A 15,834-nucleotide genomic window follows, 5' to 3' on the forward strand; every position below is an offset into this window, starting at 1 on the left:
ATATATAATATGACATGCATTTACATATTAATTTACATTAACCTATTAATTCTTTATTTCAATATTGCTCAGAAAATCCACTTTTCCATGATAGGGGCCCTTTAAGGCTTTCTGTGTTGCTTTTCTCAGGGGTCTTTTTTACCTCTGTGAGTTGCAAAGCTTGGGAGGGGTTGCAGTTTTGATTTAAAGCCTCCCCTGCCAATACAAATGACACTATGATTGAATCTGCTAGGCTGTGTTTTCTACGTAGCAGGCGAGGCTTGGTTGGAGGTGTGAAGTGGGGTTTGGGGGGCTTTAATAATAGCGTGTGATTTCAGCTTTTTTAACTGCAGCTTCCCGGCGCTGCGTCTCTCGCCTGATCCTAAATCTCCGTTTTGCTGTCTGGAGAGATTCATTAGCCACAGTACGAGATGCCATGCCCAGCTAAAGGCTTTGTGTGTGTGTGTCTGTGCGTGTGTGTCTGCTCGTGTATGTCTGTCTTCCCTCTCCTTCACTCTTTTTCTTTTGTTTCCTTCATTTCTCTCCTCTCACACTTCATCCCATCTTTTCTCTCTTTCTTTCTATCACTATTCCCACCTCTTCTTTTTGTTCCTGTTTTTTTTTGGTGAAGTTGCTGCAGTGGTTCTAGGAGGCTGGGTTTTTGTTAGGTTTCATTTTGTGTCTCCCCTCTGAGCTTTTTGGAAACCAGACGGATTGCCACCAGACGGATTATGTCTCACAAGACAAGAGAGGCAGAACACGGAGGTGGAGAATGTCTTCTCATGCCTTTTATTTCTAAACATTATTGTGCTATGAATGAAATTAAAGAGAAAATAATGCCTTGTATCAGTGACCTGCTCAGCTAGTTCCATCAAGCATAATGATCAAGCCATAAATTCCCACTGCACTCTCCAAAACTCCTTGTGTGTGTGTGTGTGTGTGTGTGTGTGTGTGTGTGTGTGTGTGTGTGTGTGTGTGTGTGTGTGTGTGTGAAGGAGAGAGACTAGTGTCTAGGTCTGCCTGGAACACACTCGATGATGTCTGAAGGGAAACGTGATCGTGGTAGGGGTGGGTTTGGGGTGGGGGTGCTGTTTCATTCCCTCTGTGTGTGTGAGAGAGAGAATATGATAGAAAGAGAGAAGGAGGGTGAGATGGGGGGGTTGAATACTCATTGTGTGTGCCTTGTTTAACTACGAGTCTGGCAACAGCAGTGCTTTCCAAAAAGCACTCTCAGACTGGAACCTTCCAAAAAGCACTCTCAGACTGGTACCTTCCAAAAAGCACTCTCAGACTGGTACCTTCCAAAAAGCACTCCCAGACTGGTACCTTCCAAAAAGCACTCCCAGACTGGTACCTTCCAAAAAGCACTCCCAGACTGGTACCTTCCAAAAAGCACTCTCAGACTGGTACCTTCCAAAAAGCACTCTGACTGGTACCTTCCAAAAAGCACTCTCTGACTGGTACCTTCCAAAAAGCACTCTCAGACTGGTACCTTCCAAAAAGCACTCTCAGACTGGTACTTTCCAAAAAGCACTCTCAGACTGGTACCTTCCAAAAAGCACTCTCAGACTGGTACCTTCCAAAAAGCACTCTCAGACTGGTACCTTCCAAAAAGCACTCTTAGACTGGTACTTTCCAAAAAGCACTCTTAGACTGGTACTTTCCAAAAAGCACTCTCAGAGTGGTTCCTAAAAGCATGCAGTCTGGTACCTTCCAGACAGCCTTCCCACCACACACACAGACACACACACCACCAATAATGAGATACTGAAACACCCAGAAACTGACAGAAATACAGACAGAGAGAGAATAGAATGATCCACTGAGTCAGACACCATCAGACAACACCAGGCATGGCAACCCACCACAGACAAGCAATTAATGTCTTAGACCTTAACCACTTGTGTCGGCACACACACACACACACACACACACATGCGTGCTTGGAATGGCTCTTGACCTGAAGTAGCCTGTATCTTAATGAGTGTAAGGTGAGGCTTTGTTTGGTGATTGGCCTGTGTGTGTGTGTGTGTGTGTGTGTGTGTGTGTGTGTGTGTGTGTGTTGGAGGGGTCTCTGCCACTGCCTCTGTTCTGGGCATGCTGCCTTCCTGGTGTGTGTGTGTGTGTGTGTGTGTGTGCGCATGCGCATGTATTGGAGGGGTTTAATTGAGTTGTGACTCATCTAATGGTGAAAGAGGAAAAGAGGCAGTCACACAGGGACCATGGCAGGGCTGAAATGAGTCAAACAAGGGTGCCTGAGGAAAACAGGTGTGTGTGTGTGTGTGTGAGAGAGAGAGTGTCAGACAGACGGTAGGGAGTGAACGGGGCAGCATGATGGTGGCCAGCATTAGCCTTCGTCTTCAGCTCATTTTATCTCTGCAGGGCTCCTACACACCCTCAGAGGGGGGAGGGGGGTTAACCACACTGTCTGTGGTCTTGTATTTCTCCTTCTTGTGGAATTGGGTTGGGTTAGACGCAACAAAGACTGCAAAGAACGCAGGTGGATTGTACTATGACAACCCAATGTTTTTACTATGAGAAAAGCTGAACTCCGTGTGTAGCCTGCTATACTGAAAGCTTGTAGGGCTTCAAACTATGGAGAGAAAACCAGTTGGGCCACAACAGATGCGAGTCCTCGTGCAGAAGGAGCTCGTGGCTTTCTGTGTCTTACATAACTAATAAAGATGGACCATACACGAGAAATAATTTGCTTACGGTTATTACGATTGTACCAACCAAACCATAAAACAGGCGAACAACAAAATTTTGTTCGGCACTGTGAATACGTATGGCTTATGTGCGTTTTGAGAGATCTGAGATTAGATCTAGAGTTGAGATTAGGAACTCTCCATGCATTTCCATTATGGATACAATAGTTTCAGATAAACTGCCTAGCGACAGAGGACCAGAGGCCTTGGCAACAACTCACTGTCCTCGCGCTAATCTGTTGGCAAGGGAAAAAACCGCTCGTGCAGATGTCTGTGGCGATAATAACAATAAAATGTTGCGTTAACAGCGCGATTTCAGTAATAACTCCTGGCTCACGCTCGTCTATATAAGTTGTGTTCCCTGATGATACGCGTTCGCGCGCGCGCCTTTGTCTCGCGCCGTGTGACGTTGTCGGAACATTAATCAGTGTCAGAACGACCACGCGGCCACCGGCCTCCTTCCCGCCATCGTGGGGCGCGTGGCTTTGTTGCTATAGCATCTGAGAACTGGGGCCGAGTCGAGAACGCGCACTAGGTCGGGCTACTGTGATATGCGAAACTTATGTTATTTTTAAATTTTTTTGTTGTTTTTTTTTTTTTACAACACGGCACTTTATAATCAACAACTGTTTGTTTCTTTTCTTTGAAACGGACGCTCTGAGCAGCAAGACACCGGGTGCGCGCACCGGCGCGCTCCGGTCACCGTGACTCACGCGTTTTTTTTTGCGCGCCGCCCAGTTAGACACCTGTGGTTTTCTCGAAAGACCTCTAAACGATGCCGGTGACTCAGACGAGCGCTTTCAGGAAGTTCTGATGTTTCTGGCGCTGGTAATAAGCCCCATGACTCCAATCAGTCCTGCGCGTTACTCACCCGGCTCTGCAGACGCACAGCACCGGCTCCGTCTCGGAGTTTCAGTTCCTCTCGGCACGCCGCGGCGCCCTGGCTGATCTCCAGGGAGAGAATGCTGACACAATGCGGATCTGTCCCGGGGACGCGGAGACGGCGCGGGGACGCGCATTGGCTGTTATCGGAGCCGTCAGTCAGACAACGAACAAAGTCTGTCCTCCGGACAAAGAAAAAAAACTTGGGTTACACTCCAAACTTTTATCCTGCCCCGGCACACCTTGTTCATAACTCGGCACAGCTGTTGTGCAGGGTTTGCGGCCGTTACTTTCAAACGCTGTCAACCTGGACACACACGCCGTCTGTGGTAATGTGTATGGCGACAGCTGAATGGTCTCCTGTGTTCTCCAAATCTCACACTCCATGGCAGTATCTACTGAGCATCTTGAGGCAGTGATTGAAAGGATTCCAAATCAGACCACACACACACACAAAGTGTCAAAAATCTCATGGGAACATTTGGTACAACATAAATATAGTACTGCTGATTAACAAACTGATTAACATTTCTGTTCTTATGATGACAAAACCAGACCCCAGACCTTTACTGCTGTAGTTAAGATCCACCACAACAAATCCTTTCTTCCCCCAACAAATATACACACACACACACACACACACACACACACACACACACACACACACACACACACACACACACACACACACACACACACATGCATAACACTGAAGACGGCAGCCTGCAGTAGTATTGTTGACTAGCTGTTTCTCTCACATCATGACAAGTCACCTGTTCTTGCCTCCATCCTGTATGGAGTGCAGGTTCATGGGGCACTACATGTTGATCTTAAGACTTCAAAGTGTTCCCCTTCCATGGGTCTACATCTGAACAAATACAAAAGCCCTTTGGTAGGGAATGTAGATGTTTTTTTTAACTTCCTGATTTCTGTCTTGAATGGCCTTCATATTGCTCACTTCCTAAGAATGCAGGCCAGAAGGAAGCGTCGACATTCATATTTTCATAGTGTTGCATTTTCCCTTCCACTTATTCCTGTCCCCCCCCCCCTCTCTCTCTCTCTCTCTCTCTCCCTCTCTCTCTCCCTCTCTCTCTCTCTCTCTCTCTCAGCTCTTTCCATCCGAAATGGGGCTCCCGTGTGCCTGAGGACGGAATGCTCTCTTTGGCAGATCGGACGGGACCGCCCCTTTTGGCCCGGCATCCAATCAGAGCCTGAGACGGGAGGGCTGACGTCCCTCCCCATCCGGGACGCCACACACCCCTCCTTCACTGTCCCGGTACATTGTGGGCCATGTCAGTTCACCCAGGCTTGCAAGAATAGGAAGCCCTTGTGATTTCTTCCCTGGGCAGTGAGAGGATAGCGTCGTCCCCCACCCCCACCCTTTCTCTCTGCCGTTCAGCCTGGCCCCGTCTAACTCTGCATGAAGAAACTGAGATTCGGAGGATCCAAAATGGAGGTCAGCCAGGCGCGCTTGCTCAAGCAGAGCGCCCTCTACTGGACGGGTTGAAGGTGTCAGGAGAAGAGTTACTGCAGCAGCAGTATGCAGACAGATGCTTATCCAGACACAAACACTTTCACAGGTAAGAGGCAGCGGTGTGTGTGTGTGTGGGGGGGGGGTGACTGTGTGAAAACACACACAGTTTCGTGATCTCTGGCCCTCAAACCAACACTCCTAACACATCACTAGGGTTTTGTTACATTTTGGGAACAAAATAAAAACGGTTTCAGAAATGTCTGTCCTTGTCTGGGGCAGCCAAACGCTGACTCTGGAGAAACCGGCCCGTGTGCAATTTTTTAATATCAGATGTGGAATTTGAACTTGGAGCAGAACACAGACCCAGACACGCAGAAACCCCGGAGAGATCCGGGCTGGAGGATATTGTTTTAGCAACTGCCGGGCCCTCGGACCGAGCCGGGGTCACCCTGTTCTGCGATTTTATTAATTGCAGGGAGGACTGAAATGCCGGAACGTTCTGTTCCAGAAGAATGCGGTAGGCTCTCCAAGCCAAGAGGTGAACGCCAGGCCTCAGGCCCCAGAATGCAGCAGGCCAGCCCTACAGCCGAGGGGGGTGTGGGGGGGGGGATTATCTAACTGTAAACACAAGTGCATATACAGTGGACTTTTGTTAGTGTGGATGTCAAACATGATTTTTAGTTGATGTAATGAAGTTAATTTGGTCATGGTTTCCCATAGCAACAGAATGCTGGAGTTTGTGGCATTCACTGCATTGCTTCAGTTTTTCATTTTTTCATATTTTCGCTCTCTCTCTGTCTTTCTCTCTCTCTCTCTCTCTCCAACTCCCCCTTTCTCTCTTGTTCCTTCTGTCTTTTATTTCCCTCTCTTCCCCAGTTTCTCATTCCCTCTCACTCTTTCACTCTCTCAATGTCTTCACTGTCTTTCATTTTCCCTCCCTCTCTCCTCCACCACTCTCACACCCTCTTTTCCTTCACTGGATCCTCTCTGCTTTCCCTTTTTAACTCACTCTTTTCTCATCTCACTCTGTGTCTCACACACACACACACACACACACACACACACACACACACACACACACACACTCAAAGCTGGGAAAGTGCCGGTGGTTGAGGCTTGAGGTCTTTCGAGTGTGGAAGGCTTCCAGGTTGGTTCCTGTGATTCCTGCGAGGCCTCGGCTTGTGTAGGGAGGGTGCGCTGACTTCAGTGGGTGAGTGCGTCTGTGTGCTCATGTCTGTGATGTCAGTGCCTGCAGGGTTAACCTACAGAAAGGCCCTTCCAGAGCAGAGACAGTGGGCTGTCGATTGTCCTCCCTCTCTCTCTCTCTCTCTCTCTCTCTCTCTCTCTCTCTCTCTCTCTCTCTTTCTCTCCCTCTTCGCTTCCTCCCTCTCATGCAGAGTCAGACATGGCCTGTCATGAAGCTCTGGGGTGTGCAGAGGAGAGCTCGTTAGTTTGCGAGGGTTTTTGTCAGTTCGAGGATGCTGGTTGTGTAGTGTGAAACGAGGCTGAGTGTGCAGGATGTGTTGGTCCTGACCCTGTCGTGCCCAACTGTCGCTTCCTTCCGTATGAAATATTAATGAAGCGGGGGGACGCTGTGTCGGGTGCCTCGTCCTGCACGCGTGACCACACGCAGACCCACCACTCACCAGCCTGGGAACACGCCCTCCGGTTGGCCACGCCCTCCGGGTGGCCACGCCCTCCCGAACCCACCCTCCATGTTGCTGTCGAAAATGTACCCACCCCTGCCTCCATAACGCCAATCCCCCTTCCCACCGTCGTGACCACACCCTCCCTCACGCCGTCGTGACCACACCCTCTCTCCCCACCGTCGTGACCACACCCCCCCCTCCCCACCGTCCTGACCACACCCCCCCCCTCCCCACCGTCGTGACCACACCCTCCCTCCCCACCGTCCTGACCACACCCTCCCTCCCGTCGTCGTGACCACACCCTCCCTCCCCGTCGTCCTGACCACACCCCCCCCCTCCCCACCGTCGTGACCACACCCCCCCTCCCCACCGTCGTGACCACACCCTCCCTCCTGTCGTCCTGACCACACCCCCCCTCCTCACCGTCGTGACCACACCCTCCCTCCCGTCGTCGTGACCACACCCCCCCTCCCGTCGTCCTGACCACACCCTCCCTCCCCACCGTCGTGACCACACCCCCCCCCTCCCCACCGTCCTGACCACACCCCCCCTCCCCACCGTCCTGACCACACCCTCCCTCCCCACCGTCCTGACCACACCCTCCCTCCCGTCGTCCTGACCACACCCTCCCTCCCGTCGTCGTGACCACACCCTCCCTCCCGTCGTCGTGACCACACCCTCCCTCACGCCGTCGTGACCACACCCCCCCCTCCCCACCGTCGTGACCACACCCTCCCTCCTGTCGTCGTGACTACACCCTCCCTCCTGTCGTCGTGACTACACCCTCCCTCCTGTCGTCCTGACCACACCCCCCCTCCCCACCGTCGTGACCACACCCCCCCTCCCCACCGTCGTGACCACACCCTCCCTCCCGTCGTCGTGACCACACCCCCCCCTCCCGTCGTCGTGACCACACCCTCCCTCCCCACTGTCGTGGCCACACCCCCCCTCCCCACTGTCGTGGCCACACCCCCCCCCTCCCCACCGTCGTGACCACACCCCCCCTCCCCACCGTCGTGACCACACCCCCCCTCCCCACCGTCGTGACCACACCCTCCCTCCCGTCGTCGTGACCACACCCCCCCCTCCCGTCGTCGTGACCACACCCTCCCTCACGCCGTCGTGACCACACCCTCCCTCCCGTCGTCGTGACCACACCCTCCCTCACGCCGTCCTGACCACACCCCCCCTCCCGTCGTCCTGACCACACCCTCCCTCCCCACTGTCGTGGCCACACCCCCCCTCCCCACCGTCGTGACCACACCCCCCCTCCCCACTGTCGTGACCACACCCCCCCCTCCCCACTGTCGTGACCACACCCCCCCTCCCGTCGTCGTGACCACACCCTAAACCCCCTCGTCCTCCCTCAGACCGCCCAGCGTCTCCCGCTCCGTGGGCTGCAGGATTTGGCTCTGCAGACTCGTGTGTTAGTTCTCTCGTTCTCCATCTCTCCGTCTCTCTTGCTTACTTTGTCTTTTTTTCCCATAAGGGTGCCAAAGCCTGGAGGCAGCGATAGACAGAGACGCAGGGAGGGAGGGAGGGAGGGAAAGGGGTATTGAAAGTGACAAAGATGCTACGAAGTGTGAGACAAAAGTCCAAATAAGATCAAGGACATTGAGGCTAAAACAAAAATCCCTCTTCCTGTGCAGCGAGGCGATGACCTAGCACGCGGTCGGCAGTGGTCAGTACGCTCTCCGACCTCCCCGACAGCACGCTCCCGTTTGCTGTGCTTCCTCAGCAGTGCCCGTGGCAGGTCACGGGGTCAGAGGTCGCGGCAGACGCAGAACTCCCCCACTGTCATATCCAGCCCCCCGGATCAGACTAGTTCATTTGGCTTGTCCACTTACAGAAGATTCCCAAGCCAACTGTCACCTTTGGAATGGTTTTCATTAGTTGGTGTTTGGTTAATTGTGGTATAAAGCCCTCCAGTTGTTTTAATATGTGTTCAATTATCCCGGATCCGCTGGCTTCATTAGCTGAACAGCAGCTGATCTTCACACAGTTTGTTATTGTAGATCATTTTTTGTTTTGGTGAGTGTGGCCGTTTTCCGGTGTGACCCGACTGTCACACTGGATAATCACGCTCTAATTATCTTAAAAATAGAATTTAGATTCGTCAACGGTCTGATGGTTCAGTCTGTCTGAAATCATAATGAGATCCAGGAATCCTGTAATGCGCTTTCTCAGTCGCTGGTTCAATACGGCAGCAGGAGCCTCGTCCCTGTGAGGAACGTTTATGGGCCTCGGAAGGTTCCGGAAGAGGGAACTGTTTATGTTGAAAGCGTGGCCCCAGGTGTGGCTGTAATTGTTACTCTGTGCCGTGTGCTGCTGCAGCCTGCTTGCGGTGAATTATTCGATGCGTCTGGTATGTGTTTCCTTTACTGACTCATCAGTAGAGCACCTCACAACACCTGTAGCGCTGGTCTCTACCTCCTCTGGCCTCTCTCTCTCTCTCTCTCTCTCTCTCTTCTCCCAGTTCAGTGTAATTCTGTTGGAATAAATTAGCTTTCCTGGCATTGGCTGAAAGTTGACTGTTGTTACTGCGTGCCCGTGGGGCCCTTGTCTGCCAGACGGCTGGCACCGCACACGTCTGGGTGTTTTCTGCTCCAGCACACCTGACACAACTCATCGGGGCCGTGATCACAGGCTGATATCAGTTGAATCAGGTGTCTTATATAAGGGGACTCAACTAGTCTGGGGACAACAACCACTGGTGTTATTTTTTTAAAGACTAAAAATATATAGCTCAATGAATCGGTAATAATTTCTCTCTCTCTCTCTCTCTCTCTCTCTCTCTCTCTCTCTCTCTCTCTCTCTCTCTCTCTGCTCCTATTCTCTCTGGCCCCCTCTGCAGAGTGCAGGTTTCAGTGCACCAATGGTAAGTGTCTGCCCCTGGTGTCTCTGCTGTGTAACCAGCTGAATGACTGTGGTGACCACAGTGATGAGGAGAGCTGCCCCACTGTGAGTCCTGCCCCCACGCTGCCCGTGGTGCCCTCCTCCGCTCCACACCAGGGTAAGGTCCTCTTGTTACCCCCCCCTCTACACACCCCAACCCCACCTGCTGCCCCCACCCAAAGGTGTAGTCGCCACATGTGTCGGCCGTCGCGATCGCACGATTGTTCTGGCGTTCCTGGGACGGAACTGCTGTGGACCTTTTCGGCGCCGGCGTGTGCCGGCTCGCTGCCTCGGACATCGTGAGCGGGTTCATCCTGCTGTATATGGACCTGGTTTAGCTGTGTGGTTATGTGGTTTTGTTTGTGGAACTCCAACTACAGTTTCTGGTCGTCACTATAAGCACAAGGTGGAAATGCTGATGTGGTTTTATGTGAGTATGTGAGACGAGTTAATAGTCCTCTTTCTTACTGTCTCCCTGTCTCTCTGCCTGTCTCTCTCTCTCTCCGTTTCTCTCCCTGTCTCTCACTCTCTGAGGGAACTATATAGGAGCGGCAAACAGATGGTCTCTATCACACAGCAGCCACAACTGGGCAGTGAACTTTCCCCCTGTAATCTAGACTTCCTGGGTCTAAACACACACACACACACACACACACACACACACACACACACACACACACACACACACTTCCCCCGTCTCCCATAAAGTATAAAGTACAGCTCACCTCATATTGGCAGTAGTGTCATTAAACTGTCCAGACGTTGAGCTCCTCCAAACTTTGCCTAATACATCTGTTTTTTTTTTTTGGAAATTCCACACAATTACTTGTTATTTTCTCACTGCTCAAGTTTGGACTGACTCTGTGTTCATGGACCAGGGCAGCGTGTGTGAGCGGCCGTGTTGGGGAGACTGCCTCCAGTCATGAGAACAGTAATGATGTTTTCCTCTGTGTCCGACCCAAACAGACCCTGGAGGGGTGTTGGTGTGTGCCTGTGTTAATGGCCTCGTTGGCTAGGGGACAGGTGGGGTTCAGACCCCTGCTGCACACAGCAGAGCCTTTGATGGAGACCAGGCTTTTGTCTCAACAAGTTTTCAGGACTAGACAAAAACACTTTACAGCTGAGCCTTTATTACCCTAGTCTGCTTCCTCCCTACCCCCTTATGGCCTCTCTCTCTCTCTCTCTCTCTCTCTCTCTCTCTCTCTCTCTCTCTCTCTCTCTCTCCTCTCTCTCTCTCTCTCTCTCGGGCATGCACACATAAATAAAGGTCTCTCGCCCAACCTCACAGAATCTGTTTCCTTTTGTCTCTCTCTCTCTCCCTCTTTGTCTATCTCCACCCTGACTCTCCAGTGTGTTGTGTTCTGCTGTCTCTGCACAAGGAGCCCCTCTCTCTCTCTCTCTCTCTCTCTCTCTCTCTCTCTCTCTCTCTCTCTCTCTCTCTCTCTCTCTCTCTCTCTCTCTCTCTCTCTCTTATTTCCAGCAGAGCTGCACCAACTGCTGCACTTCAAATATTTAGCAGTCTGGCCCACATGCTAATGAAAGTGACTGTGGATGGCGGCTATTTCAGAGGCACGTGTGTGTGTGTGTGTGTGTGTGTGTGTTTGTGTGTGCGTGTATTTGACATGCATGTGGGTGTGTGTTTGTGTGTGTATAGTATGATTGAATTTTCACTGGCTTTGGTTTGCTGATTTTTGTGCAGAAAGCAAAGAAGAGGGGAGAGAAAGAGGGAAAGAATGGGAACGAGAGAGAAAGAAGGAGAGAAAAGGGGTAGAGAACGAGGGACTGAGAAGAGAAGCAGACAGGGGGAGAGAGAGCGGGGCTGAAAATATTTCAATTCTAATCGAGTTTGCCATCTCGTTGTGTCTCTCAAACAGATGGATCATGAATACGGTCTAGACGGTGAGCGTCTGGCTGAGTCACGGATGTCCCGGTGCTAACAGCGTAGCTCTCTGCAGAGGGGTCCTCTCACCCCCACCCCCACAAAACACACGCGCACGTACGCACGCCCCTCCCCCACAGCTCGCTCGCGCGCACACACACATACACAACACACACACACACACACACACTCTGCTGATTCAGAGTGGTGTAGGACAGGGGGAGTATTTCCAGGCATGTGAGACACATTACGGGCGCCTTCAGCCTGGTGTTTCTCAGTGACTCACTAAGAGCTTCTAGTGGGGAGACTCTTACCTCATTGGAAGGCAGAACCAGCTTCACGCTCCGGAGGGCCGGAACCGGCCTCACACCGGCAGGACCGGCAACAGAGAGGAAGAACCGGCCCTGCGAGGCCAGAACAAGCTTCACCGAGACGAGTGCCGTCCCACCGTGAGCCTGAACCTGCGTGATGACACCTGGAGAATTTCTGGAAGTCTGAGTCTTAAGAGACAACATATCAGTTACAGCCCGTGGTGTTTTCGACTCTTCAAATAGTTTTAGCAAGTGTCAACAGGGGATTGTAAGTCTACTATATAAAAACCTAATGCACTACAACACCAGCTTGACAGTGTTGGTAGCTGCTCACCTGAACGATAAAGAAAAATCACCCAAAATGAATCCATATATGGATACTGTATCGTTTTAATAAGTAACAAGTAGAATTGTATTATGTAATGATGCTTGTTATTTATATTTAAATGTTATTCTTATGGAGTTTTATAGTCTGTCAGATCGCGAGGTTTCTTTGAGATTCTGCTTTGTTTCTGCAATATAAATACTTAATCACTGGTGGTCAAGCTACTTTAAAAATGTAGCATGCTAAGTTAGAAGTTACTCTACAAAAATTTAATTTAGCTAAGCTCTCCTTCGGGGAAATTAAGCTACACCGCAAAAGTGTCTTAATAGCAGTTAAGCTACATCCAGGACTGTCATATCGCATGATCTGGTAATTAGTTACACAAATAATAATGAAAAGCTCTCAGACAAACTTGTAGTTAGGTCTCGCCAACAGCCACTAACTCAGCCATCTGTCGTGTTTACAACCAACCGACAAGAAGCAACTACATAACTTGACGGACTAAAATATTCATTTTGTACGAATTTAGTGCTTGTCAACACAACTTCACCACTCTCTCGATAAAAGCTTATAAGCTACAAGACTGCTAGAATATGTGATTAAACCAATAAGCTTCCCTCCCCGCAGAGGACGGGTGGCGGACCAGCTATTGCTATTAATATTGCTGCAAAATTTCACTTGCACCGCTCTGCCTAAGCTCTCCAGCTCTAATACGCACAAACACAGCGGGAACAGATTTGCTGTTCGTGACTTGCGGATGACCGTGAGGTAACGCGCACGCTCGGTGCTGTGTCAATAGAGCCTGTGTAACACAGCCTGGCTTGTCCTTGGTGACCCTTGGCCTCAGACGTGACCTCTCCAAACAGAAAAGCCATTGGAGTCTCGTGGCTCCTTACGCACGCACACACACGCTAACAAAGTGGAAACACGTAATCGTTGGTGTCATTCTCACCAGTCGGGCCCATTTAGGATTTCTGCCCACACCTGTGCATGCATTTTTATGAGCAATGTCCATGACCTATAGTGTGATGTAGGTGATGGCAGTTGAGCAGGTGCCCGGGCCCTCACAAAACTCTCCACGCAGACGAGTAGGGTCCAGTTCTCCTGGCACAGCAGGAAGAACAAGCTACTGGCAAAATGCCGCTTGTGGGTTCGATTCCCAGAGAACGCACGTAACGCCGTGCTGACATATACAAGTCGCTCCGCACAACGTAAGAGCATCTGCCCTGAATGCAGATCCAGAGCGGAGGACGGTACCGGAGCGGAGCCGAGTCTTGTGGGACATCCCTGCTGGGTTAGCTGCAGTCTGCATAACCTTGAGTGTCTGTCTTAGAATGACCACTGCAGCTCAGGGCTACGCGCTCATGTTTACCTGATTTATTTACTTATTTATCCATCGTGTTTACTGATCTCCTTCGGTCCACTGAAATGCTTTTCTATATTAAGGGGCGTGTGTGTGATCTTTCCTAGCTAGCGGAGCGTTAAGGTGGTGCTTATGAGCTGTTTCTGTGCTGCTGACACAGCATGTGGAGAGTGTGTTCTGTGAGCGAGCGTCTTTAAGAGAGAGTTGCGGAGACGGCTCTCCAGGACGTCACGTGTGAGACGGCAGGAACACGCAGGGCCTCTGGAGTTGAGACTCGTGGGTCTGAGACTCGTGGGTCTGAGACTCGTGGGTCTGAGAGTGGTGGAAGTTGGCCCTGGTTTTACCCTGACACAGTGAGAGCATTACAGGCAACTGTGCTCTGTTCCGGTGGTGCGGTGTCCATTTAATAAAACACACTCGTGCGCACGCTCTACCCATTTCCTGTGTCTGACAGAGATGGGGGGGACCAATGTGTTTGTTCTTAGAAAAAAGCCCAAAAACATGATGTGTGTTCAGCAGGGGATAGACCGGCTGAGTGAGGAATAGAAAATGGTGCAGTCAGCCGAGATCAGGAAACTGTGTGTGTGTGTGTGTGTGTGCGTGCGTGCGTGCGTGCGTGTATCTCCACAACATTAGAGCAGACTCTCACAAGGCAGACATTACAGCTCTGTGCTGTTGTGTCTGGAAACATGGCTGGAGAGAACGTTAACAATTTCGGTCTGATCTTGTCCATTTTACTCAGTCCATAAATTGCTGCTCTCTGTCTCTCCCCCTTTGCCTGTGTGTGTGTGTGTGTGTGTGTGTGTGTGTGTGTGTGTGTGTGTGTGTGTGTGTGTGTGTGTGTGTGTGTGTGTGTGTGTGTGCTGGGGAAGGTAGTCAGTGCTGTGTGGGTGGTGAGAATAAGACCCCCTTGGTCGTCTGTGCTCTCTGTTCCTAAAAGCTCTACACGCTGTTGAGTCCGCAGCACGCAGAATATGCCTGCTCCCTCTCTGACTCGCACACCACGTATTCTGCTTACAGGCCGACTGCGACACACACACACACACACACGCTTGCTCACTTAGCAAAATACTCTAGACTGGGACTAACTGGGACACTATCAGCAGGAAACACGTATTAAATAACAACAACAATAAAATTATTATTATTGTCACATGTTATTTAAGAAACAATCAGGAAAAGCCCTATTTCCAACTTTACTAGCACTGTGCTTGATAAACGTGTGTGTGTGTGAGTGATAAACCCTATGTGTAGTGTGTGTTTGCTCATGGTTTCACTGGGTTGTGAGGGCAGCACTATCACTGCAGTACCAAGCCCAGTTCGACTCTCACTCACTCACTCCCTTAAATAAGCGATTAAGATAATAAACACATCTGAGTTATGAGTGTCGTTCTGTTCTTGCTAGAACAGGAGTCACTGTTACTAGGCAGTGGAAAGTACCTCAGCAGTCTGAACGTTGAGCTGGATGGCGTATGTGTGGCAAACATTGATTTTTGTGTTTTCTGTGCGTGTATAAATACCACGTTATGTTGAATCTGCCGTTCAAGTCTAAGGACAAAATGAGAACTCTGTGTTTAAAAGAATCTGCATGCGTATGTTCAGAGTGACGGTGGGTCTTCTGTCAGTGGCTGTCCGTCGTCATCATGGACGTGGGCTGGCCTGGTCAGCCTACAACTTCCCCTTCACCTTCGACACCGCCTCGGTGACTTCCCCTCTACTGGGGCTCCGCCCGAGTGAATCCCCTCCCCCTCAAACCGCACCCCAAATCCCGCCCCCTGGTCCACAGTGTCACCGATAACTCCTCCCACACCAGGTGTTCTGTGAGCCAGACGCTTTCCTGCTGAGAACGTTCCGCGCAGGTCCGACGGACCACCAGACGCCCGAGCGCGGACGGCACCTGAGAGGTTTATTTCTAGCGCCACGTCTCTGGTAACCTAGCAACCCAAACCGACCGTGCTCCGACGGTTCTCTCCTGCTTTTGCCTACACAGGCACGGCTGAACTTCCATCACCATCGATCTCCTCCTCTCCACCACCGGCAGGCCTCCACGAGAGAGGACCCGCACATGTCGGCAGATAGAAAGCCAAGCTACAGGCTGCCTGTTACACTTTCTTGAAATACAGTGTACATCTTCAGTCTTTTGTCTCCAAGGGTGAACGAGTGCCAAGAGTCGTTGCTTCTGTCCCCAGCGCTGAGGAACTGTGACGACCACCCTGCCAGTAGTCCTGAGTCTAAGCAGGGCTTCCTAAAGTAAAATTTGTCCTGACAATACAAAGTACACACACGCGCTTACACAGCTACCTCCCATCACGTCTCAGGATCGCTCGCTGTTATACTTTTGTCACTACACGATCTAAGTAACAGGTTCA

The 15,834-nt window shown here is 51.0% G+C and overlaps 1 protein-coding gene across 2 annotated transcripts in view; it reads left to right on the plus strand.

The window, feature by feature from the left end:
• The window catches only part of ldlrad4a (low density lipoprotein receptor class A domain containing 4a), a 61,324-nt gene that overhangs the window by 14,509 nt on the left and 30,981 nt on the right, over window positions 1-15,834 (plus strand). For both annotated transcript variants that reach the window (XM_077008348.1, XM_077008349.1), the window contains exons 2-3: window positions 4,679-5,149; window positions 9,547-9,705. In XM_077008348.1, the coding sequence (XP_076864463.1) occupies window positions 5,110-5,149; window positions 9,547-9,705 (199 nt within the window). In that variant the 5' untranslated portion in view covers window positions 4,679-5,109. The remainder of the gene's footprint in view (window positions 1-4,678; window positions 5,150-9,546; window positions 9,706-15,834) is intronic.

This window comes from Brachyhypopomus gauderio, chromosome 6 (genome assembly GCF_052324685.1).
Source record: "Brachyhypopomus gauderio isolate BG-103 chromosome 6, BGAUD_0.2, whole genome shotgun sequence".
NCBI classification, from domain to species: Eukaryota; Metazoa; Chordata; class Actinopteri; order Gymnotiformes; family Hypopomidae; genus Brachyhypopomus; species Brachyhypopomus gauderio.